The sequence below is a fragment of the Chanos chanos genome, chromosome 4 (genome assembly GCF_902362185.1).
Source record: "Chanos chanos chromosome 4, fChaCha1.1, whole genome shotgun sequence".
In the NCBI taxonomy this organism is placed as follows: domain Eukaryota; kingdom Metazoa; phylum Chordata; class Actinopteri; order Gonorynchiformes; family Chanidae; genus Chanos; species Chanos chanos.
Window position 1 is genome coordinate 47,450,535 of NC_044498.1, and position 26,159 is coordinate 47,476,693.

The following is a 26,159-nucleotide window of genomic DNA, read 5'->3' on the forward strand; positions in this document are numbered from 1 at the left end:
TAAATTGTACACGGTCACTGGACAGTAAAGTAACTGTGGAGTCATTGACCCCAAAAGGCAGTTCCATTGCTTTCTCAAACACAGTGGCTTTGATTCTTCCTGGATGCAGGTCTTTTGCAGAGGCCTGAACAAAAGTATAAAAAAAATTTTCATTGATTAGCATCTTCAATTCACAGTTGTTGGTCAAACTACACAAAAGGTTTAACATGCACATGCACACACACACACACACATAAAAAACACGGGTTTATTTTTTCGACATAGACAGTTTTGTTACCCTCGTCTTGATTTTATCAGACTGTGCTTCTGTCAGGTTTGAATACGGACATCATGATTTCAACGTTTGAAAAGACTGAGAAAGGGGAGTGGCTTATTCTTTTGAGGTACGTGCTATAACATCTCACCTGTGGATCATGTATGGCCTTGCTGACAACTCCTTCAAAAGTCATGGCATTCAACTCCTCCGTACCACCAGGAGGCACACAAATATCAGTGGCACACTCTTTTCCCTAAGATGAACAAAGAAAAAAAACCCCCAAAGTTTTGAAATACATTTCTTAATCCGCAATTTTGAAAAGCAGAACTATTTCAAAAGAATATACAGTTGACCCACCTTTTCCTTGTAAGCAGTGAAATGCACTTTAACCCCAGGTAACAGGTTGTCACGAATCCCAACAAAGGCATCAAAGCGGAAAGAGAATTTTTTCAGATCCTCACGTTCAATGAAGCCGTAATTATTCTGCATAACGGAAAAACAAATTTGGCTATCAGCGACAAGGGGAAAAAAATATCATAAAAAAGGAAAGGAACAGGGGAAAGAGTGGACAAATGGACAAAATGTGACTAGGTATTCTTAAAACACACTATATTTCTCCTTACTTATCTAAAGCAATGACAAAAACAACTTACATTCTGAACTGTTTCAAAAAGGCTCTAGGAGACAAAACAACAAGCATCATAGTCAATAAAATGACTGACAGCACTTACTCCAATGAATGTAATAACTCCCACTGAACGTCCAGGAGGTGGCCTATAACAAGAGAGAAACAATGAGATAAAAAATTGGTTACAAGCAGAATGTATCGGGTGTTTTGTCCATGGTCTAATCTTGTTCCCATGTGATAAATGATCATTCATTTGTACAGGAAATGGACACAATAATTAAAGCAGCACAGGAAATAAGGGTTTCAACCCCGAAGTCATCACAGTTACAATGGTATTATCGCCAATGACCGAATCTTAATATTGTTGAAAGATCATGGGATGTTCTGGAGAGTGGAATGTAAACACATTTCCATCTCTTACCACATTTCCATCTCTCAACATCAAGATCTAGAGGCTTTCTCTCTTGAAGAATGGCCAAAATCTAATTATACATGGGTCATAACTCGTATAACAGTGTTCCAAGAGGGACTGAAGACATGATCCAGCTCCTTATTAATTTCTAATTAAGGATTTGCAATTTCCCACTTCCTGTATCATGAATATACTATTTTGTTTGCCAGATTGCCTTTGAACCATACTCATAGCAAACTATTCACTTCCAGTGAATTTGAGAACTATGAGAATAGCTGGACACCTCAAGAATTGTAATGGTCAAAGACCACATGCTGAATACAAAGTGAACTGGATTACTGATACGGGTAAATAACAGATCTAAAGTCATCCCTGTTGTCAAACTGCTCAAAATGACATTACTTAGCAGCAAAGTTTTTCAGGGCAGCCAAAGTGTCAACTGGTGCTGAGGTTTTAGTAGGGTCACTTTTGGGCTCTAGAGGCACTTGTTTTGCTTTCTCTTTAGGAGTTGTCTGAGGTGGTCTTGGGCCTCTGGGTGGAGGCATTCCCTGAAAAAAAATAAAAGAGAAACCAAGATGAAAACAAGAAAAGGATCGAAATTAACAAGTACTGCAAAAGCAGACGTCTAAAATCATTTTTCACACTGGGTATAAATTTTGGGTGTGTGAAGCTGTTCTGAAGATGAAGACCAGCCTTCATTTGATCAACATATGTCTTACATATCCACCTCACACTTGACACTTCACTTACACCATTCACTCGAAGGCAGGGACTATTCTGAGAAGCGCACATATGCAAACAATGCAGACACGGTATTCTAAAAAGAGGAAAATACATAACGCATCAAAAAGCTAATCTAAAAAGAGGAATATCTATTAGTCGGCATAGATTCTCTCAGACACTCACCCATGCTGTGCTGGAAAAAACACACAGGAACCCACATAATTCCACAAAATCATGCAGTTCAAGCCAAATAAATAATGATGTTTCATACTGAGGTGTCATGGCAAGTTGTGCACAGCAGTGGACTTACAGATGAGCCAGCCCACTCCTGTTGAACCAGAGATGGCCTAGGTCTTAGTCCACTTAGGTCTGGTGGGTGTCCCTTGAATCCTCCTCTCCCTCTTCCAAATCCAAGACTGACCTTGGTTGTATCAGATGTGTGGGGAGTGAGACCTTTGTTTTGTTTACAATAAGTCATTCATTGCCAACATCACTAGTACGTATTACTTCATGACTGAAAGATTTATAATGCAACAAGTTAGAGGTCTATCAAATAGCTTAGATATGGATTACATACATGACTGTCCACTGGCGGGAAATAACCGCATTCTACAGGACCACGTTCATCCATAGGTCTGAAACCATGGTTCGGAATCAAAGGCAGCTCTGGACTGTGATCAAATTCTAGCACTGGAAAGCATCGCTCATTCACTGGCTGGCTGTTAATTGAGAACTCTGTAGTTTCGCGCATCATTGCTCTGTCGAGTTCTAAGTCTTCTCTAAAACGGTACTCAGCATCCATCAGCACAGGGTTGACTGGTCCTGGAGGTGGTCTCGAGTCATATGGATCATAAGGTCCGGGAGGCATAACATCATATGGTTCGTAAGGTGCAGGTGGTATCTCATCATATGGATCGTATGGTACCATCATCACGGGCGCGTCCCGAAATCCGGGACCGGGATAATCACGAAATCCCCCTCGGGGCGGGTCAGGCCAACTCCTGTCATGTGGCGGAGGAACGGCGGAGTTCATCTCGAACCCAGGTCCAGGCCAGCGGCTCGGATTCATCCCACCTCCACGTTTCCGACCTGGCGCCATTCTAACTTAACTTTCGGGGGCAGCTACAATGCCTGCTATGCTTCGCTGCAAAAACAAAGTTGTTACCCAATGTTCGCTGTGGCGGAAAAACACAGCGAACCAACGAAAGCGGGGTTCAGTGATATAATTATGTATATTACAGAGTACATCTGCGAAGTGTTGGCGGTTTTTTTCTTGCTTGCTAGTCTACTGTCCTTTTTGCTGTGAGTCAGCCTGATAGCTAACAATACAATTAGTTGACTAAAAAGGGTGCTGCACATTGGGGAACTACAGGGATGCATTCCTCTTGCAGTGTGCTCCGGATGTTGACGTTTCCCTCATAGACGTGTTTCCGGGGGTTCGGAGAGAGTTAAGTGTTTTTGCTTTTCAGGAAACAAGTACGGTCGTTTTGGAATATGGTTTCATAGTTTGTTTGAACCACAGAAAATTATTGAATGAAAGATCACTTTTTCTTTACTGGATCTGCTAAAATGAGTGAAAGAATGTAATTAGCAGTAAATAGTCCATGTTTTTACAAGTCTTTATGAGTTCCTTACTGTGGTATTCATACAGTGTAAAGTTATTCATTATGAGAGTTCACGAAGTTAAATTCACAGGTAATATTTGTCTCGTTATTGCAGTATGGACAAACAATTTGATAAAAATGTGATTTAAGTGCTCTGAGAATTCTAACGTGCAAGAGGTATTACACTTCACATCTTTGTCTGCCCACAAAATGTAATTACTGGTAATTGGTACTGGTAATTACTGTGCTATTTCATGAATATTTTAAGACCAATGCGCCTCTCAAAAGACAAATGACAAGTGAGGAAAAAACTTTGCAGAAAAGCTTTTTATTTTGTTTAAGTTGCACAACTTCATTGTGAAGTCAAAGAGAGAACATTATAGAGGATGAACAATATATGAATATATAAGTTTATCTAAACTTACAGTAAATTCAAAGTGGGACATTACAAGATATCTGATATCTCTCTATATACGTGAACATAAACATGTCCAAAAACTATTCAAAAATTCTTTCCCAGGAAAAAAAAAGAAAAGAAAAAAAAGCAAGTAGCATACGTTTTGCTTAGCAAATAATACAATGAGTTACGATACTTTCAAATTATTATTGCAGTGACACCTTGATGAAGCCAGTGATGCAATTTCTGGTTTGTCCTTTTTTTTTTTCTGGTATCTGATAACCATCAGATAATTTAACAATTTTCTCTCCCCAGGGACAGCTGTCAAACAAATTATATCCATTTTCCCTGTAGCCCTTAAACACAGATATCCATGAAATATTCACTTCTTCAAACAATAATGGAGATCCAACATTTTAGAAATACAGTATATATGAAGGCATTTCTATGTAACTGAAAAATAAATCAAGGCATTCTTTTTTTTTTTTTTGGTAATGAAAGAAATGAATACAAATGAAAGAGCCAACATATTTTAATAAAAAAAAAATTAAATTACACATAGCCTTCTGAAGCGCTTGGTTATACAATCCCTTATTTTTCAGTGGTAGCTTGTAAATAATGAAGCAGCATCTGTGAAAATAAAAGCATAGCCTGTTTGTGTGTGTGTGTGTGTGTGTATACACACACACACACACACGGAAGTGTATCCACCAAATGTTCCTTCATTGATTTTGACGCTCATGGTACCTTAACTGGTAAGGAAAACAGAGAAAACGTGAGAACAAAGAAAAGCTACCATAGCTAAAACTTACAGCATTACGTCATTAAACCTTTTGCTGCACCATGCAAAAAAACATCATAAGCGAGAATGGAAGTGCAATAACCAAAGTGTTGAGCAAGGGACTCAAAGCGATAGCTGAGTGGTTAGAGCAAAAAAAAAAAAAAGAAAGAAAAAGAAAAAAAAAAAAAAAACATTAACCAAAATTTTTGGCGCTCATCTCGTCTGTCTGGTATTCTGTGTACAAACTGAATCAACCCTCGTTCTTCCAACAAGCTCATGATTTCCTCTGATGGGTTTTTTTTCGCTGTTAGCTGCTTCTCTTGCTCTCATAAGTGAATGTGGTAGTGATGTGAATGCATCCCGTGTCTTTTGACACCGTCACTATATCATTGATTTTTTTTTTTTTCTTTTTTCTGCAAGTTGTTTAATCAAAAGGACTGAAGTCCCTCTCCAAGTTCTCGGATTCGTCGTCGTCGGAGAAGAAGTCGTCCTCGTCGATGTCCTCGTCGTAGTCTTCGTGCCACTCTGGAACGTATTCATCGTCATATTCATCGTCTTCCTCCGCCTCATCTCCTGCCTCCTCACCAGTGTAGTTGTTATTATCAGAGTCTCCGGAATCAGAGCCCCTGTCTGATTTGGACCTGAGAAGAAAGAGTAGCTTTTCAGCAAGACTGACTTGTTGAGACCTGTTGGGTAGCAACCATCACTACTGAACACATTCTGTGGGTTTTTTTTTTTTTTTTGTTTGTTTTGTTTTGTTTTCCGGTCCCGTCTATGGTGCTTCTAGGGGTAAATTCTGTCCTTTGGCAACGGGATAAAATAATGCGTCTAGTCGTGTATGGGTCTGAGGGTGGAAATTACCTTGGGAGGGACCTAACAGAGGGTAACTTACTCTTTGTTGGTGTCTGTGTGGTTAGCAAGATTTGAGGCCTGGGCACTCTCCTGCTCTGATGACGTCTTAGACTGATATCCTACACGAAAATCCTGCAAATGGAAGGGACTCTAATTACTCTCTGCGGCGTGACTTGTAATAACTTACACAGTGGAGAGAAAGCCTGCTCAAGAGGGTACCACTGAACTCAACACAGTTTAGCGCAGCACCTAAACATGCTGAAAAGATATCTACAGGATACCGATGACATTTTTAATTTGCACTCATCTACAGGGCGGGGCAGATTGCAACACAGCCAGTCTCATCAGTACGATTTGATGGCCTTGGAATGCGGGATTTGACTTCGGAATATGGAACGGTATACGGCAACGTCTCCCACTATGGATATATATGGACTGTACCTGGGTTGAGTGTTGAAGGATGGCGACCAGTCGCTCCTGGATGCGGCGGATAAGCTCCAGACCAGTGTTAATGTGCTCTGGCTTCAGCAGACGCACACAGGAGGCCAGGTCAGTACACTGCAGCAGGGTCTCCTCTACAGGGAAGCCACGAGAAGAAAAGTGTCATTTTTTTGTTGTTCTCAGTACCATACAGACATGTTACAGACATGTTACAGACATTTTTCACTCTAATGGAAAAGATATTTTCTTAGGTGACATAAGGGTGTCTTAAACTGCCATAAGTAAAATGTTGTACAGGACTAAAATGAGCAAAAAACACGGAGGCTGTCTTTGGGGCGTCTTAAAGACGCGCTGTCTGATTTTGTTGGAAATTTCTCTCTCTCACCAAGGAGGATCTGCAGAGCATTAGTATGGAGATCCAGAGCCTCTGTCTGCTGCTCCATCACATCCATTTTCTCTGTGTCCTGGTTGTAGTAACTGTACACGCAAGAATAGGCCAGCACCTACATATAAACAAGCATAACTGAGTTCAGGTCTGAGAGCAAAGCCAAGAATTTGAACGTAAGAACAACCTGACAGCACTTCCCGTTTGTAGCCATATTTTAACAATGTATGTACAGGTTTTGGTTTTAATATTTTACTTTCCCAAAACATCTAAACAATATTTTTTTTCCCCCATGAGAGTTTGATGAGTACATAAATTGAAAAATAATTTAAATACATTTTATTTTCAGTACACAACATTGAAAAAGCATCTAGACTTCCTTCTGGCAATGAACAGAGGCTAAAATTCAGAAGTTGTCATTTTTTTTTAAATGCCTAAAGCAGTTATCTGAACGAGCCTTTAGTCTTCATTTGGAATCAAATCATCAATGCATCTAAACAATAGTTTCCAAAACATCACCTTGCGAGACTGGGCAAGGATCTTGCAGGCATCGATAACAAACGTCAACGATTTCATCTGCAGGGCTTCGTTGATGGAGGAGACTTTGTTTTCCAGATTAATGGCAAAGTCCTGAGGGAGAGGGAAAAACAAAAACAAGTGAAAAGCATATCATAGCTTAAAAATCTCAGACATCCCCATAAAGTGTTCAGCTCCCACCCACCTTGGCCTGGTTGTGGAAAGTGCATCTCTCATTGTAGTCTTGGAATTTCTTTTCCTGCCTTGCTGCCTTGCTTACCTGAGGTGTTTACAAACAAACAAAAAAAAGACATATCACGTTCTGTTTTGAAGTCAAGTTTATAAACCTGGGATGAGAGTGTGAAGTTAGATAACATGAACACCGCTGATATTTTTGGTTGTCTGACAGCTATGTTCATCTCAGCTAAAGGACAAACCACTTGAAGTAGTGTGAGCAGCTATGATCAGCTATTCTGTGTGTGCAGACGATAAAAAAATAAAACAGATGGAACTTCATTCTAACAAAATATTAAACCAAATCAATCAAACTAAAAGAACAACTGGCTTCATATGAATTTCAAGGCTCTTTCGAGCACTCCTGAGGGAAATGGGACAGCTTTTCCTAATAACCCTGAACTAAATTTTCAACATTAAACATTTTAAGGACTTTGTGCAACCTCTGTTTATGACAGCAGAATTACATCCATAGCTTTAAAAGCTGCTCTTATACCAAAATAATCAAAACTCTGATGTCTCTGACAAACCAGGGCAGGGAGAGCATTGATGCTAATCTAAACCCTGGAAGTTCACTACATTGCATACTCACCATGGCAGAGCAGTTGTAGTAATCTTTATGAGTAGGTTTCCATGGCTTCAAACATCTCCAGCAGAATCCGTGATTGCATTTGGCACAAGTCATACTGCAAGGTCATATACACACACTTTAGAACTCCTTTACGTCATAAAATAAATAAATAAAACTAGCTCATGAGGCAAGAAAAAAAGAGACTGAGATTATGGTGGTCAAACAAATTTGAAAATACCACCGTTAATAAAAATGATTATTCTTGGGTCAAAGCAATGAAAATGCAGTAGTGTGCTCAAGAAAAGAAAAAGAGCGACTGATACAGTGGAAGTAGAGAACTGGAGGTGACACTTTCGGTAATACTGCACTGCACTGCACTGCTATAAATATGGACAGCTGGGCACTAGTCAAATGTCCAGACTGATGGTCAAGAGGTGCAGGGGTTTAAGTGTAAAGCAGATGTCTGCACTCATGTAAAAAATAAATGACCTGTTTCTGATAAGAAGATAACTTAATGGAGTATATGACTGAGTCTTGGGTCTTAGTGGTTCCTTCGCAACTCATCAAAGGAGTGTTTCATCAAGCTGCTTGACAGAAGTGTCTCTGCACATCAAACAAAACATATACGTCTCACTCATCAGACATCGTCACCACCGTACGCGTGTGTGTACTCACTGCAGGCAGCCCTCGTTCTTTTCGATCTGGGCCTGGCAGCTGGGACAGCGCTTGGATATCAGTTTGGCCAGATGTTTACTCTGAGCCTCCATACTCATCCCCTCATAGTAACCCCCATCATCCATCCACTGGGACATGTGACTGCAACTGGCCGGATAATGAGCCTGAAGAAAAAGAGAAGAAAAGAAAAAAAAATGAAAAAAGAAAGAAAAAAACCTTGATGGATGCTTTTGAGACTCTATGTGATAAAGAGTTTTCAGCTTCTGAAAGCCTGTTGGTTTGCATTACTGTAGGTCATAATGAATAACTGAAACGGAGGAGGGCAAAGTACACCAAAATAAAACCCACCACTGTAAAAATGCCTATTAAAAGCCCTGCATAAAAAGAACTTGAAAGGCAGTGGACGGGGGGGGGTTACCCACCTCGGGGAAGTTACAGCTGAAGCAGGAGGACCAGCAGCATTTGGAGCAGGTCCCCATGCTGCCAATGTTCTCCTTGCACAGGATCTGGTCACAGCCCTGTGGGTTTGTGCACCACGTCAGGTTGGAACAGCACTCGACGTATCCACGCAGGAGAGCATTCTCATACTGCATGAGAGAAACGGAGGAAGATTCAGCGCACTTGTGTTCATTTAAAGCGACAGATAAACGAACAGATGAAGTGTTACTAATTGAACCCTTTTCCCCTGATGCTGTGCTCTCTTGGTCCAGACCTTAGCAATAGTGTCCTTGTCGGTGAGGATGTTGTAGAAGAACTGTGAGGTGGGCTGAGCGCGACAGTCTGTAATGGGACAGTTGCAGTTCATCACCAGGTTCTGTTCTATACGAGCAGTCAGGTACTCCTGCCAGCAGGACTGAAAGGCATACAAACACTTCATTAACATACAGCCATTTACACTGTAACACAACAACCAATAGGTCAAGGTTCAGTGAATGCATTAGTGCTTAGACTACCCATGTTCATAGTTCTCAATCCTGAACTGAGAACTATACTTACAATTTAGTCTTTCTGTGGCTAGACAGCTTTTCCATGTCTCAGTCACAATAAGTTGTATGTCAACATAATATACGTCAGTATCTTTACTGGTAACTACATGAGGTGACTACACTTAAGCAGTGTTCTGTGTACACTCCATAGAAGTATATTCTGAATACTGAAAATGCCTGGTTCTGTTAAGGTTCATTCCGTTCTGACGACTCACCCTGCAGCAGTAGTGCATGCAGCAGAGGGTGGGCGCTGGGTCGCTCTCACCCGACTGGGACACGAGGCAAACGGGACACTGGGAGGTGGGGCTAGGGGGTGGCTGCGGGTTGCGAATCTTCAGACCTGCCGCCAGCACCAGCGAGTCTGGGTCATCCGTGTAACGCTGAATCAGAAGGTCTACGTTCCACCTGCAGTGCACCAAGAGGTGTTCGGCCCGGTCCAAGTCCAAGCTCAGCGTGCCCGCCACTTGCTGGACGGTCCGCTGCATCAGCTGCCGGACCTCCTCCTGGGTCATGGTCCGGCCCATGGAGAAAAGAACGGCCTCAAGCGCCCCATCCTCCGGCCTCTGAGGAGCCACAGTTAAACCTCCCAGGCTGCAAGGGGAGACATATAAACAAGTCACAATTTGCATTCTTGAGACAATGGACTTGTCTAAATTTGAATAGCTAAAGGAAGGAAGCTTTCTCTTTTTCACGTTGAAATATCGACCGTAAAGAGGCAACAGGGATTCTAGTCCAGTATCTGATTTTAGTAGCTACTTGCAATATTCAAATCTCCAATTTACTTCGAGTTAAACAGCCTGGGTATATTCCCCTGTGTAACAGGTGAGCATGTGTCCCAATCACCTTCTGGAAAAATGTCATTTTATCCCTTCTACTCTCACACTGAATTACGAAAGTCATCGGGAGGCAAAAAAACATAAAACACGACTAAGAACATGCAGAATCTGCGACCTCCTAGTTAAAACCGTGGGGATGTTTTTCTCATGAGTAAAACAGAGATTTGTTGATGTAGGCTACACATGCTAAGCAAGTTTCTACTTTATCTGAAATCTGTCCAAGCTTTTAAACAGCAGGTGGTAGAGAAGGTGCCAGTTCATATCCCGCCGCTGTAGTTAATTCATTTAATTATCATTTAGCTGATTAACAGCAATTTGCTCTGTTTCAAAACGAATCTGGTATGGTTAGCTTGTTCAACCATTTAAAACGCATCAAAGAAAACAGAATTTAAGGCCTACTTTGCACAGAGTAAGTGATGAAGTTTTTCCAGATATGTTCTGTAAGTGGCTAGCAGGGTCAGAGATAAAGTTAACTTGTTAAATAAATGACATAAGTAAATAAGATAAAATAAGTGTAACATTTTGTGTCCTAGTTAGCAAGAGAGAACAGAAAGAATGTTTTATGCTCAGCCTTAAAAAAAAAGTTCTTCACTTGTGTACCAGAGCAGAGCAGTCACAAACAATATATTGAATAAATGCAGGTAATGGAATTTAATACACAGAACTTTTTTGTTTCTTCCACTTCTGAAATTGAGACTACAACCCTAAACAATGTCACTTTTTCCTTTTTGGGTTTTTTTTTTTGGAAGTTGAGTAACATTACATCAGAAAACTTTTCAGCACGCATAAAAGAAGGAACAAACATGGTTCAAAATTTTACAAAGTTCTTTATTTCTTAAAATAGATGAAACATGTACTAGCATGTTGGCCAAATTTTAAAACACGTGGCATAACCATATATTTAAATTTTGGTGCTGCATTTACAAGTTTGGTTCAAGCATTAGAGCCACAGGTTTCTTGGAGATACAAATGGCTTTAAAGTGAACTTGTGTTTATGTCTGCTGTTTTGAGGGGCCCTTCTGATGAAACAGCATATTCTAACCTAGCAGCCACACAAGGCTTAAAAGACCAGATGAAAAGGCTCATCTCACAAGGCTAATCATTACTTTGATTAGTCAAAAGCTGAGGTGAAGTCAACCTAGTATTCAAACTGGACTGAATTTACCTACAGTAGGTCAAAGTGCACTTAAAAAAAAAAAAGGCAAAAAAAAAAAAATCCAAAAGAAGAGAAAAGAAATACTTCATTGTAATAAACTTAAGTAGCAAACTTAGAGATGTCTCTAAAATTGGAACACGAAAAATGATGCAAGGCAATTAACAATGTTTGTTGTGGATATGAAGCTCATGCTATGGATATAAAGACAGAGCAATGGATAAACTGGTTCTAAGAGACATTCTAGAACAGACATTCTAGAACAGACATTCTAGAACAGAGTGAGGCATGCCTGCTCAGGCAAACCCATTTGGCGTTGACTCTTCCCTCCTAACTGAGAGAAAAAGAAAGGAACTGGCCCTGAGAAACGACCACAGATGAAGAGGGTGTAAGTTTTAGGAGTCATCGGCACACCTGATGTCGGCCTTGCCGCTGCTGCTGGAGGCTTTCTTCAGGTCCATCTTGCTGAAAGAGAACTGCGCCTGGCCTTTCTGGGGCGTGGAGGGGTCCTCGGGTAGGAACTCCACTATATGCGGGCTGTCCTCGTTCCGCCGAATGTAACCCTTGTTGATGACGTGCATGACGCAGGACAGCACGTCGGTGGTGCTGCAGCTGAAGCGGACGGAGCCAGGGGAGCGCGTTGCCTCCTGCTTCTGACAGGTGTCCAGCACCTATGACAGAGAGAACAGGCTTCTGGAGAACCGTTTACTAAACCTAAAACCGGCAGCGTTACATACAACCACCCCCCCCCCCCCCCCCCGATACAAAACGTGCATTTACAGCTTAGTTTAATTAAATCTTATTCTGGGATGCATATTTCTATGAATCCTACACTGAACAACAGATCTAAATCAAACACAGTGTAAGGGAAAAAAAAACGCAGTGGCGTGAAGAGCCAAGCTTTACCCTGAACACCAAGTTGTCAATGTGCATCTCCTTCTCGTTCTTCATGATCTGGACGATGAGGCAGTAGATGTAGTTTCTCTTTCTCTCCAGCGTGCGCGCTGCATCCTCATCCACGTTCAGGTACGTCTGCTTGGGCAGCAGGTAGCAGTAGCTATTCTTCTCTGAGTTTTGCGTCAAAGTTCGCTTGTTCAATTTAAGAACTCCTGGAATCAGAGTTTCAGAGTCAGCGAATGATTACAAATACATTAACTGTTTGCCTTCAGTTTCGTTTCATTTTTACAAGACCACACACTTTTGTTTACTGTCAGAGACATAGCACAGTGTGTGCAACTTGGCAAAATCAGCTTGTATATACAAACATTATCAGAGCTAATTACAGCCCTGCGTACAAAAGCATAACTCCGAAAAGACAGAGAAGCTCTAACCTTTCAGTGGGTCCTTGCTGGCACCCACATGAATCAAAATGCCCTTCTCAGAGGTCAGAGGTTTGAGTGCATGGCCCAATACGGTCGAGGACAGTCCAGTAGCTTGCTGAAGAGACTCAACACTTACATCCTACAAGAGGTCAGAAAGGTCAAGAAAGACTTGTGGAAACCTGATTAAAGATAAGCTACAAGCAGCACCAAACAAGACTCTTATGCCAAGAAAATAAACGACTAGGGACTGTAAAGTTCAAAAAGAAAACATCAACAGTCATCAGATTGAAAGCGGGATGATAAATTTAGTGCGCTATCACCAGAAGTTTTTGTGGACACTGTACCTCCTGGTTGTTGAACTGCAGTAGAATGTACATCTGCAGAGTGGAAACATAGAGAGTGCAAGATCCATAGGATACTTCAGCATGCCCCAACCATGTCCACTGCAGCCTGCGTGGTTTACTGTGGTTCAGGCTATACATGCTCTGACCTGCAGAGGGAGACAGAGAGACACACACAAAGTGAGTGCTTGAATAAACACAAAAGGTTCATTTCTTGTCCGGAGCGAAAAGTGGTTCTAGGAGCTCACTGTTGGAGTAGAATTCTGTGAACTCTGCTAGGTAGTTGCTGAGATAGTGGGGGAAGTGATTGCTAGGGTCTTCCAGGTAACAGGGAGAGGAGACAGCCCAACAGCGTGGAGACAGGACCAGCACCTTCACTTCGGCTTCTTCCTCGGGCTCAGCCGTCTCCTCCACCATCATCTACAAGACAAATAATTCCATACAAGGTTGCACTAATGCTGAGCTGAGAGAAGGCTCCGCTTCTCCGACTCGAACAAACTCAAACTCAAAAACAAACCCTAGGTGGTTTAAAAAGAATTAAACGAGCTGGGACGCTGTGCAAAAGTCGGACTTACTGAACAAACGGGCGACATTCAACAGTATTCCACAGAAATACTGGCATAGTTCAATTTCATCTTAATAAATAAAAGAGCAAGTCTCACCTCCTCCTCAATGTCCTGCAGGTTCTTGTCTAGTTGCTGGAGGCGGTAAAGGTGGAATTCCTGCTGGAGCTCCTCTGACTCTTTCAGGTTCGCCAGCATCTGCAGGGGGAAGCGGTTGGGGAAGCATGTGCCGATCTGTTCGATAACAGCGCTCTCCAACCATAATTTCGCCTGGCCCAACAGACGGTCCCCCAGGTAGTACCTGTGGAAAGAGAGGAATGAACCAAAAGAAGAGGAGAGAAAGACAGACACTGAATAACGGAAAATGAACGTGTAGGAACCATTATAAGCCAAACAGACAGCAGCACTAGGAGACAGTGTTTGGGGGGGGGGGGGGTAATTTTTTCAGCAGCTGTAACCCTATTTTGTAATAGTTTCCCCCTAAACCACTATAACTGAAAGAAGCTATATGGATTTGTATACTGCTGTGTGCTGATGTGCTGAATTTTACATTAGAGAAAGAGAAGGCTCTTTCACCTGTAAAAATGCTCAAAAGTGTTGGCCAGCTCCAGTCCAGAGAGGAAGAGCATGGGCTCCAGGAACTGCTGCAGCCGGTTAAGCGTCTCCACATTCCCAGAGTCCACTCCGCTCTCCTGGATCATCATGTCTATGTACTGGGCGAACTGCTCACTCACCTGGACGAGAACAGATATCTTTATATTCATACCATATCTCTGGCCCACGTAAAGAACATTTTCCTGCAGACTGAGCATTGCGTAAAACAAAGTACAGAGGAGACGACCGTTTGCATGTCATAATGCCTGCGTGTCCGTCCTGGCCCATGCAATCTTGGGGAAATGAAGTGTGTGCAACACAGGTTTCGTCTCAACATAGTCTTACAACAACAACAACAACAACAAAGAAAAAAGCAACAAAATGTTTGGTGAAAAATCCCGGGTTTGACTGCTGATATTTGAACGTGCAGTCTACACAGAAAAACCTTGGCACGGTCTCAAGCTCTCTCTAGTTTACGGTAGTCCTTGCTTGGAAGCGTGACTCACATGCATGGCTGTGAGGATGGACAGCTGCAGCAAAGCTGCGGAAAATCCCTGGCGCAGTGCCAGAACAAATGCAGTCTGCTGGCCAAACAGCTCCTCCATAGCGTTCTTCAGACGGAGGTACATGTTCCTGTAACGCTCCACAAAGTCTGGCTGGTTGCAATTTGAATCCAGGAACTTTTTGACCTGCAGAGACATAACCAGGGAAATCTCAGAGAGATTATCAGTTAAAGAATTCCCATCATTATTCCTGGTAGCACTAAAGATAAAACTGGTGAGCTGGGAAAAAAAAAAAAAAAAAGATTTGAGGTGTAAATATTAAAAAAAAAAAAAAGATTTACTGGGTACTCAGAATCACAATTTCCATAGCAATCGAGTATTACAAGATTGTTTTTTATTTAGAATTAGGTGTTAGTCATCAGCTCCAAACAGCTCTAAATTGGTGCTGTGGACCAACCTGGCGCTGGACCACGTCCTGCCAGCACTGTGCAATTCCAGCAATGCTACTGGTGCTCTTTACTTTGGGTTTGACAGAGGAGGAGGAGGAGGGAGCGATGGCAGTCGTCTCTTTGTTCTTACCCTCCTTTCCATCTGGAACAAAAAAAAAAAAAAAAATTTGGTCAACTTCAAAAGATGATGACAAGAGCTAGCAGATTAAACAGAAACACTAATATAAGCATGTTTAAAAAGTGATTACAAGTAAAATCTGACAATTTGACAGAAACCAAACAAACAATGGATTCTGAAGTCTGGCAATTAAAACTTGAAAAGCTGCACCAATACTAGATAAATAAATAAATAAATAAATAAATAAACAAACAAAAACAAAACACAAAGAGTACAAAAAAAACAAAATTAAAAAAAAGAAAAGTAACACAAAGAGAATAGCTGTATCTGACAATGGTTAGTTTTTGAAGAAGTGATGGATGGTTTGGCATTGAGCTGAAAAATATCATAAAACAAAACAAAAAACAAAAAAAAAACCAAAAAAAAAAAAAAACAAGATGCATAACGTTAGCCTCTAAGCTCTTACTTACTCTTCATATCTTTGCTTCTGTTGATACCTTCTGAAAACAAGAAAAATATCTTCAAATACAAAAGCCTTGGACTACTTCTATCCACTGCAGTTACCATCTGGCTCAACTTCAGACAATCAGAACTGTATTTTGCTGGCTCAGGCTCATAGTGTGAGAGAAAATATTAACAAGACCGTTGCAATGTACGAGTTTTGAAATCATGTCAGCATTGTAGAGAAACCACAAACCAGAGCTTCTATCAACTTTTTAGCTCACCAGGCTAAAAAGCCATCCATCTTATTACACCAACGCAGGAAAAGGCAATGGTTGAAAAATTGAGGTAAGGTCTCTGTGAGTCTCAGTAAGGATTGCGTGTTTGGGAGGGGGGGGTGTCACTTACTTGATTTGGTGGGAGGCTTCAACTCCTCCGTGTCAACTCGGCTGGTGTCCACATGGACGAGCAGATGAGTCAGGCGGCGCACGCGGGAGTTGAAGATGGATGCCCGGCTCTTGTAACGCATGGATGACTCAGCGTTTTCCAAATACTCGTTGAGCAACCAGGAAAATGGACTCAAACCGCCCGATTCTGTTCCAAACGGAATGATTAACGAGCCAGAAATTCTTAGTCATAGATCAACCATCTAAAACAATTCATCAATAATATGTCATTTCATAAATTTAAAGCTTCGTACATAATCCCACAAACGCTTCAAAAAAAAAAAAAAAAACAGAAACTAAAAGTCAAAGAAGAAACCATCAAATAATACTACGCAAATTAATCAAGGAATTAGCATCAAACAAGTGTGTCTTTTTTTCTGTTGTATATCTCAGTTAAATCACATGCATTCCTCTGCAGTCATTACATATGCATTACTCTCTCATAACTGATGTCCTAGAGCTGGGGACATGAGCGCTTTCGCAAAGAGCTAAGCAGGACAAAAGCTTCAGTAGAAACGTTTCTCAAGCGCCAAGCTAAAGTTTGGATGTAAAGAGCTGTACGTAACCTACTCTTTGATATATTAGTGGCGGACAGAGTGAAGACAGTGGTGATGGATCGGGGTAAAGTAGCAGGATACCTGAGACAGCCACGCTCTGCACTATGGGGGTAATAAGAGCCTCCCAGCAGGTCCTGCCCAATGCCTCTGCAGCCTCAGCATCCGGCAGGAAACGGTCAGCAAACATCTGCTCGTGACGCAGGGCACTGTTCAGCCTGGGAGCAGAGAGAGAGAGAGAGAGGCAGAGAGGCAGGTTACGCAATATCAACAAACTTTAGTTGCTTCTTAGAGGAATTACCAGCTGTCCTGCTGTATTTGGACAGCAGACGAAACACAGCATAAAACAAATATAAAACTTAAAGAAAAAAAAAAATATAATTCTGTGATTTTAAAAGAAAGGAATAAAGTTGAATAAGAATAAAAATTGTGAACAATAGCAAGAGAGACATAGTGAGTGGATAGTGAAAAAGAAAAAAAGAGGAGCTTTGTTTTCAGCTGTGTTTTTTAACCTGGTAAGACATTACCAAGAATGCCAAATTACAGGAGCAAAAAAAAAAAATAAAAAAATTCTTCGTCCCAAAATAATAATAATCTATGTTGCAGGATAGAGACAAACACATGAGATTGTGAATGACTCAGTGTGAGTGACATTCAAAATGAATATCACTCTCTACGATTCATCTAGTGTGACCTGATCCGACCGTTTCGGCAGTAAAAAAACAAAAACAAAACAGAACTATGGTACATCATTGGTGCACTAAAACTTCCGGTTTCATATTTGAAGCCGTGACGTAGATTTATTAGAAATGAACAGAGTTCCTTTAAGCAGTTGGAGGCAGGACAGCATCTGAAATCTTACTTGCTGAAAAGCTGCAACAGCTGGGTCTTGTCCTCCAGGATCTCCTGACACCAGGTGTGGGCCTTAGTGATGTAGAAGAGGTAGGTGCGACAGCACAGCTGCTCCTTAAACACCGGCCAGAACGTGGGTTTGGGTCCCAGAACCTCAAAACCGTGCACTCGTGTGTCGATGCCACCCTGAGGGGATGGGACAGGGCACAACATTGAGACTGACGCGATATATGGCGAGTTTACCAGTTTGCGATATTAGGTTTTTGTGCTTGAGTAATACAGGGCAACGTTAATAAAATTTTAACTAAAGGAATAATAATCTCCAACAGAGTGTGTCATTGCAAGGTGACAGAGACAGTTTTGATGCCTGACCTGTTGACACCTCTTGATCCTTATCTGGACTATGGACCAGAACCGGGTCATGTTCTCAAGCAGAACCACACGACTGGCTGAGGGCGGTACATTCACCTGTTGAACGTACCAAATAATAATGGCACACACATTCATAATTCTCATTTAATGTTTGTCTAATTAAAAAACCAAAAAAAAACCAAAAAGAAAACAACGTCTCACTGTGTTGAGCTCTGTGTTGATGTTTGTCGGGTCATCTCCACCTAGCACTACGACGCGGGCTGGCATATAACTGGAATCTTCGCTGGCGACAAGCATTGCCAACTGCCTGCAGGGAACAAAAACAGGAAATGAAAAAGCATTTCAGAACTTCCTGGCTCACCAGCAAACATGGCACTGATCATTTTCTGCACCAGGCTTCAAGTTGTGATTGTTGATTCAAGGTTATTTTCCCGCATTATACAGATGAGTGCCCAATGACTTGTGTGACTGCATCACCTAAAATTTTTCAACAGGTCAGACAACTTAATAAACCAAAATAAAACAATGCCCATTACTGTGAAAGCAAACCAATCAAAACCCTGGATTTCACTGAGTGACGTGATAACGTACCTAATAACCACACCCTTGTGCATGTAGATGTTGATAAAGTGGGAACCTGTGCAACCATTCGATTCCCAGTAGGTTTTGGGATTCTTGTCGGTCAGTTTGTTTGCCCGATGGTGATTGGAGGAGACCTCCACCTTCTCCCAGCATTTATCCTCTTTAAGTTCCACACTGGACCCTGTAATGGACACAGCAGCATCCAAGAACAACAGCGTATCACATATGAACTCTGAGTGTGGCCAAAGTCTAATAAACGTCTGGCATAGGCACTGCTGTAAAACATAAGACAGAGTGGAAATGTCCTCTTCCACACTCATCATCAGTTTAACGTCCCACTTTTCCTTGAAATCACTTCTACTCTCTATTTCCATCCCGCGGGAATCCGTCCCTCTGTCTGATCAGTCATACGCTGTGCATTTTAATTAACACATGAATATGAAGAAGTTTTGCCAAACTTTATATAACCAACCTTGGCACAGATTGCGTAGAAACACGTCAAAGAATGGGATGTTGATGGGTTGGTGGCTGCGGCGATGCTCCTCTATTTGGCCCAGAACCATCTGACAGGGGTGGAGATGGAAAGCGTTACTTGGCAGGAAAACAAGTGATGAATGGGGTAGTTGTATGAGAAGAAAGTTGATTGGTAAAATTTTCTGAACATTCTGAGAAAAGTAATTTAATGATAAAGGGTGGTGGGTTAAATAATCAAAGAACCAAAAAAACGAAAAAAAACCATACCAATGAGTAATTCAGACTATGAAAGAATGCATTTTCTATAGCAGCATTAGTTCACTGATGGAGAATTAACGTTTAATGGACATGTGTACTAAACCTGTATGCATCCCGCTAGCACACTAGTGGTCATTTTCTTGTAGAGGCTGGCGTATTTCTCACAGTCATTGATTAGGTCTCGTAGCTCAGTAACCATTAACACGTTTGTGCTGTGCTTGTCCAAGGCCTTGACAAGAGCTTCTTTGGTGCCAAGACGGCACATCACCACTGCATAGTCTTTATTCAGAGAGGCCAGCCGATAGAGGAAACGGATGAACTGTTGAACAACCTGTATGGTTAAAAAAAAAGATATTTCACGGACACTGCACACAACTGAGAGGTCCTAAATGAAAAGAAAGTTAAGAATGAATTAGAAAGGGGGGGGGGGGGGGGGGGGGGGGCGGGACTCACATCTCTATCACTGATGAAGGCTGTCATAGACGACAAGCAAGGTTCAATGCTCTCATGCCATGGCAGAAGGTCCTCCTGATAGTTATCTAAGAATTTGTTCAAGATTCTTTTGGACACAAAGAGCAAAACCACCAGCATTTTAATCATTCCATTCAAAGCTGTTTCCAAAGAAGGCAACAACAGCTTTCGTTACCAGGCCATACACAGTGCAACAATACTGTCGCTATCTCTTCAAATATAACAAATCAAAGCTACATCAAAGACTGCAAAAATGCCTTGTGACAAGACAACTGCATGTGATCACAAAAGCTGTTATGTATCGTCATCAGCAGCACCATGTCACCATATACACGATTTGACATGCAGGCGTGTCATTTATTTACGTTTCGCTGTCATATGGCGAAACCACGCTCATGCCCTTACTTAAGGATTGAGAGCTGCACAGCCCGGTCCACGCGGTACTGGTCTATGAGGCGTACGAGGTCCTGGAAGGTGTCCCGACTACGCGTCACCTCATTCCTCTCCTCCTCCAGCTGCGGGGCGTCATCACACAACAGCTTCTCCAGAGTCAGGATCACCTCCTTAGTGGCCGTCATTTCCTTCAGGCTCACCACCAGCATCTTCAGCTCTGTATCCTTAAAATTCAGCTCTTCCGTGGACTCTGCAGAGAAAAGATCCCGGTTTCATTTTAATCTTATGAGAAAAGCGGAACTCTTTCACAGTTCACTTCAGATCCCTTCCTCATGCTAATGGATGGGATGAGAGACCAGGCTAAAATTGCCAGCTTGGTGAACACCTTCAATGACACTCTCAGGTACAAATTTCTAACTCTAGGATCATCTCTGTGCATTAACTCAATATTCTGCCTGTGTGTGATCTCACTATATACATAGAAAAAATATGGAATATTAAAAAAAAAACAAATCAGTGTATTGTTGTGAACACTAGTTCTTTCCACTAGTCTACTCAGTTTGGGACCCATTATCTAGGTTCCCCCTCTAAGATCATCATTGTTCTCCACCACTCAGTACCACTGGATAACTGCCAACATCAAGGAAACACCTGAGCAAACAAGGGCTCCACAGGTGATAAAGCCAGTGAAGATACAGTCATATGTATGAAAATGCTGGGTATACCATCTTCCCCATTATTTAAATTACCAGGGCTAGTAGAAAAGATCTCAGTGACTGAGAGAGATGACAAATAGTTGAGGCATGTTTGACAGGAACTTCAGGGACAAAGACTGACTAAGGCTTAATGAGGAACCTAAGAGGATGTTGGCTTGGAAGTCTTTGGGCAAGACATCAACTAAGATCATCATTAGTCATAAGACCTCCATCCTTAACATGAAATCCACTCATTGCAAAACACACATGAGCAAGTCAATCAACTGACTGCAAAGATCTATTTAGAGTAGAGCACGACCAGGCAGATCCGTCAAGTATAGTTTGGGAAATCCAACAAGAACTCCACAGAGAGGAACACTACTACAGTCTGGTTGCCGTCCATAAACCCTTCCTTATACTAAAAAAATGCACACACGTTTGTGAGTTAAGCGTTGCAAAGAGGAAAGGCAGTGGTCTACAGTTCAGCGGAAAAAAAATGAAACCGACCGACAGATGAGTCAGTCTATTCTCCATAAGCTGACAAATGCACGTGAGGAACATGCCAAAAAAACCCCACACTTTCCATGTTTGTTTCCCTTGGTGAAGGTTTCTGTCAGCTCTGTTATGGGGTGGGTTAAATTTTCCTGGCATGGTTTAGTTCCAGTCAACCCCTCTGAGGGCAAGGTAAATGTCAATAAATACCAAGCCACAGGCTGACTGCCTTTATGCGATGGATTTCTATCCCGATGGGACTGGTCCTTTTTTTTCTTTTCAGGTTGACATTGCCCCCGTCTCCGGGGTGCTAAGGCTTTGATGAACATGAAAACACTGTGAACCATTTGGCATGGCTGTCTAAGACCAAAAGAGGACTTCTAAGACCAACAGAAGAAATATTCCAGGGCTGTACCGGATATAGCACTGTCTAGCACAATCACAAAAATCACAATGGATTTGCACATGGAAGAACAGTGCTGCGTTCCTCAGTAAAGAAAGTTTCGTTTAAGAAATTTCATGAGGTCGTTTCCTTAATTTTGGCAGTTATGCGTGCATCAGTATAAGCAATTTTAAAGAGTGGTGTTAACAAAATTACAGTCTGTTTAATCATGTCTGGCTTTATCGTCGCGAGAAAAGAAAAACAGTTATACCTTTTTCTTCCAGCTTGTGAACCATGGAGATGTGGTTGAGGGCGATTATGGCCAGCATGGTCTCGGGACGTTGGGAGGAAAGGCACTTCTTCAGCACAGTGCTGATGTCACAGGCAACCAGCTGCTCAGCAAGGCTCTTGTGATTGGAGATCAGCATTATGACAACCAGCAGACCGTTCTGTACCGAGAGACTGCACCTGGGATGGCAGAATACCAACACAAAAACTCAGGAAATTCCAATACATGCAGTCCATACATCATCACACACACTGACAATGGGCTTCAGAGTGGCCAATGCACCAAAGCTGTCTGCATCTAATCTGCAATCAAACCATACACCCCAGTTCTCCCGCTGAGGTCTGCTACATCAAGATCCCTAGTGATACTGATTGGGTCTCAATCTGGTGATTTTTTTTATCCTTAGTTCCAGAGTGACGGAATGATTTGAATCTCCCTATAAGATGGTCGAACACACTATATACATTCAAAAAAACACCGCAAAACTCGCCCCTTTTAAATCTTTGTGACTTCTTAACCACACTTAACTTCACTTAGCTTGCCTGTATTCTTTAAAAAAAAAAATTGGACTAAACACACTACTAAAACCATACACGGGCCTTAGAGTGGTTTTTGGCACCGGCACAGATGTGCTGATTGAAGCTTATGCTACCGCTCTGCGTTGTGTTCCACACTGGACTCGAACCGGCGACTCTCGGGATGGGAGGCGGGTGTGCTAGCGAGGAGGCTAAAACCCATGGGCGCTCACATTGGGCGCTAGTGCGCTTCCTAAGGTGTCGGGGAAGTGAGGTTGCTCCCTATCTGTGAAATGACTGAACTGAAATGTATTTTTCTAATAGTGATAAATAAAAACAACATTCAGTTCTGCGTTACAATGAACCTGCTTCCATTTTTGTTTTTTCAAATGAAAGCAGGTGCAACAGCTGATACAACGAGGTGATAAAAAGAGAATTTACGTGGTGTACGTTAAGGAACAATGACCGTAAAGTCGCTGCACTGTTTTCCAATATCTGGTAAAAAGCAGTCGTCACATACCCTGGAGTGTTTCTCATCAGTTCAATGGCAGCTGGAATGGCACTTAGAAGCCCCTTAGATCCCTCTGGTGTGGCAGAGCCTATGCTTGCAAAGATCTCCAGCATCATCTGTGTGCCCGACTCTGAGAGGGGCATGCAGCTGCCCACGCTGCGGAGGTCGTGTTTACTGGCCCCCGTGATGACCTTAAGAGTCTGGGAGGTAGACAGGGAAATACATTCACTGTCACAGCAAAATGAAAACAAGGTGGAGGAAGTTTACAGTCCATTACACCAACGGCTTATCTCAGTGGCATAAAAGGCTGCACTCCACTTGTCCCCAGTAAGAGTTTGTGTTAAACGAGGGAAAAGTGGTACCTCATGGGGGAGCTATCAGTTCATGATGGACTTACCGCCAGGGCAATCTGCTGCACTTGTGTACAGGTTGGATACTCCTGCATGCAGGAAAGGATGGCCTTGACACCCCCCTCTGTGGCAAAGGAGACTCTCCACTCGTATTTCAGCATGAGGGCACGGGTCAGCAGCATCGCGGCAACGGCATTCTGCTTGGGCTGTCCACCAATCATCTCCACCAACATCTTAAGGACTTTGTCCCTGTGGTGGAAAGATGAGTTTGGATGAAAGCTTTAAACACATGGCTTCTAATATTACCATTTCCCCAGGAGTGGTATTTGGGCCGAGTTTAAAATCGATGAAAGACAAGAGGCGGTTTTAATGTACTGAACAGTTACTGCAAAAACGAATTAATCCGACAAATGAAAATCTGAAATATCAACTAATCACTGCACCCACATGACTGTAACCTGTTTATGTTAACATCTGCTCAGAAAATGTTTCAAGACAGGCTATTAATAACATCAGAAACGTTGTGTACTTTGTTCTCAGTAAAGATATTAACAACACAAGAGCACAGGCACTGTTTTTCACTGTTATATTTTCTGTATAAAACAGAGCAGAGCAAACACAGTTTCATGGCAGCTTATTGATGAACTTGACAACTAATCAATGAATGCCTCACTGGTAATCCAGCAGCCTTCATTAACAGAGTCTTTGCGTCTAATAAAAAAAAAAAAAAAGTTACATAAGACAGACGCATGTTTTGGAGACTCACCGGATGGTCTGCACTAAGTCTGCCCTCAAACTACTCCTTTCCTGAGGCGGCACCTCCTCCAGAATCTTACTGATGAACTTCATACCAGCCAGCTGATAACCAGGGTCAGAGCTGTTCTTCTTCATAATGTCCACCACCTCCCCCATCTTCTCCGCCGCAGTCTTCTTCCCTTGAACTTTCGGGTTGTTGAACACTGGGAGCGGGAAATCAGGAGGATTACAGAGACTTGTTGGAGAAGCGGACATCTAAACAGGCCAAAATGCTTTCTGTACACTAAACAAAATACAAAGATATGCAGCAATTTCATTCAATACACATATGCGCACCTATTCATGCTTCTTGAATCTTGCTTAATGGTTATGTTAGGCATCATTACCATTTCCAGGGACTATGTACAAGTTATTACTTGCCTCCATCCCACATTAACCGACTTAAACCACAAGGTACATTTTTAAAATGAAAAAAGAAAAAAGAAAAAAAAAAACCCTTCTGTGTCAACAGCTTGAGCAACTGCTGATGTCAATATCAAAAGTAAACAATGGCTGTGAAGGTACAGAACAGAAGGTCTGTAACCATGCCAAGTTATAGTTCAAATGCAAATTATCAAACATCTGATTAAAAAAACAAAAACAAAACCAAAAAAAACCCCCAAGACACAGCGTTCCAGGGCATTCTGGTTAATGGGCGAAGCTGTAAGAGAGAAGTCACTCCCTCCTCTTGACGTAAGCAATGTTTTTTTTCTAACCACTTTTGTGTTTCAGCATTACTTTTCATTGGGGTGTGACAATCGGACAGTTTTGCTTTTCTTTCTTTCCCATTTAAAACACACACAATCAGTCTGTAGTTTACACTAAAAACTGACGCCGAGACCCACTTTTAAAATTCCTTCCTTAATTTAAAAAGACATGGAATAAATTGTTCAATCAATCAATCAATCAATCAATAAGTAATACAAAAACAAAGACATACATCTGTTCAAATCCTTTCCCTTACAGGTCCCCACCAGAAACTCCAACGTTCTTGCAACAGTGCTGATTTTTCAGATATATGTAGGAGAACAAGGACAGTTCAACAACCAAAGCAAAAATGAACTTACAACTTCAAAAATCAGAAACATTAGGCTAAATCTATTCTATTCTCTACTGAACACAGGCTACAAAATGCTAGATCCAAAAAATTAGATCCATCTTGCTCACAGACTGACATATTCATATTCTTCAAACAAATCAATACTCTTTTACACTGATATAATGTCCCAGGACAAGTGTTCTGTTACATACACATAGTCTGTCTGAACAACTGGCCTGTTCCCATTCAGTACCTTCCACACCAAACCAGAATTTAACAGTATCAACCCAATTCCAGATGTCACTTATAAATGTCTGGCGTTATCTGAGCCGTCCATGGGCTCTTGTTTACAGTACAAAAATTATGCTAGAAATTTCAAACAAATAACTGCAGGACATTACAGTACCACAGCACACAAAAACTGGAATATTCCAGCGGCTGCACAATTTTTAGGGCAAAATCAACCAGCATTATCTCCTTACATACATATGTAGAATGCAAATTTTAAACAGCCGATTTCATTCAGAAGGTTCCATGGAAATGAAACTCTTTTTGGATAACTGACTTAAATACACTTATACCAGATGGCAGCAGTACATTCTCAGACTTTAAAAGGAATGAAAGCTTCACAGAGTCTGTACATAATCAAAAAATCTAGGATTTATAAATGACAGTTTGACGTGATTGTTTTTGTAATGGCAACGTAATTACTACATATTCAGGTTTTTCTTTTTATGGAAGTCAGTACATCACTGGTTGAGTCAGCTTTACACTTGGAAGCATACTCTAGAGAATTAATTAGCCGACTGCCGTAAGGTTTGGCAAATACCTCACTTAAGATACTATCTACACCTGCTGACTGATCCAGGGTTAAAAGAGGGAGCACACAAAAGAGATTGATTTTCACA

At 41.7% G+C, this 26,159-nt stretch overlaps 1 protein-coding gene and 1 long non-coding RNA gene across 3 annotated transcripts in view; both read right to left on the bottom strand.

The window, feature by feature from the left end:
* Positions 1-719, bottom strand: LOC115808948 (uncharacterized). Its single transcript, XR_004025233.1, has 3 exons — positions 614-719; positions 405-509; positions 1-124 (listed from the first exon to the last, which is right to left on the bottom strand). It is a non-coding gene; the product is annotated as an uncharacterized LOC115808948 (long non-coding RNA).
* Positions 720-4,569: 3,850 nt separating this feature from the next.
* Positions 4,570-26,159, bottom strand: part of cul9 (cullin 9) — a 29,531-nt gene continuing 7,941 nt past the window's right edge. The window contains exons 8-42 of one of the 2 annotated variants that reach the window (XM_030770431.1): positions 24,184-24,376; positions 23,465-23,666; positions 23,077-23,267; positions 22,024-22,220; positions 20,196-20,433; positions 19,773-19,878; positions 19,423-19,650; positions 19,060-19,150; positions 18,597-18,768; positions 18,207-18,312; positions 18,006-18,101; positions 17,644-17,819; positions 16,866-16,999; positions 16,190-16,375; positions 15,811-15,840; positions 15,231-15,364; positions 14,777-14,959; positions 14,253-14,410; positions 13,776-13,977; positions 13,362-13,533; positions 13,117-13,262; positions 12,782-12,911; positions 12,357-12,559; positions 11,865-12,121; positions 9,677-10,052; positions 9,188-9,328; positions 8,898-9,062; positions 8,476-8,639; positions 7,822-7,915; positions 7,201-7,275; positions 6,999-7,109; positions 6,480-6,597; positions 6,095-6,228; positions 5,694-5,785; positions 4,570-5,442 (exon numbers count right to left, since the gene is read on the bottom strand). In XM_030770431.1, the coding sequence (XP_030626291.1) occupies positions 5,226-5,442; positions 5,694-5,785; positions 6,095-6,228; positions 6,480-6,597; positions 6,999-7,109; positions 7,201-7,275; positions 7,822-7,915; positions 8,476-8,639; positions 8,898-9,062; positions 9,188-9,328; positions 9,677-10,052; positions 11,865-12,121; positions 12,357-12,559; positions 12,782-12,911; positions 13,117-13,262; positions 13,362-13,533; positions 13,776-13,977; positions 14,253-14,410; positions 14,777-14,959; positions 15,231-15,364; positions 15,811-15,840; positions 16,190-16,375; positions 16,866-16,999; positions 17,644-17,819; positions 18,006-18,101; positions 18,207-18,312; positions 18,597-18,768; positions 19,060-19,150; positions 19,423-19,650; positions 19,773-19,878; positions 20,196-20,433; positions 22,024-22,220; positions 23,077-23,267; positions 23,465-23,666; positions 24,184-24,376 (5,618 nt within the window). In that variant the 3' untranslated portion in view covers positions 4,570-5,225. The remainder of the gene's footprint in view (positions 5,443-5,693; positions 5,786-6,094; positions 6,229-6,479; positions 6,598-6,998; positions 7,110-7,200; positions 7,276-7,821; positions 7,916-8,475; positions 8,640-8,897; positions 9,063-9,187; positions 9,329-9,676; positions 10,053-11,864; positions 12,122-12,356; positions 12,560-12,781; positions 12,912-13,116; positions 13,263-13,361; positions 13,534-13,775; positions 13,978-14,252; positions 14,411-14,776; positions 14,960-15,230; positions 15,365-15,810; positions 15,841-16,189; positions 16,376-16,865; positions 17,000-17,643; positions 17,820-18,005; positions 18,102-18,206; positions 18,313-18,596; positions 18,769-19,059; positions 19,151-19,422; positions 19,651-19,772; positions 19,879-20,195; positions 20,434-22,023; positions 22,221-23,076; positions 23,268-23,464; positions 23,667-24,183; positions 24,377-26,159) is intronic. The other variant, XM_030770430.1, reaches the window with a different exon arrangement.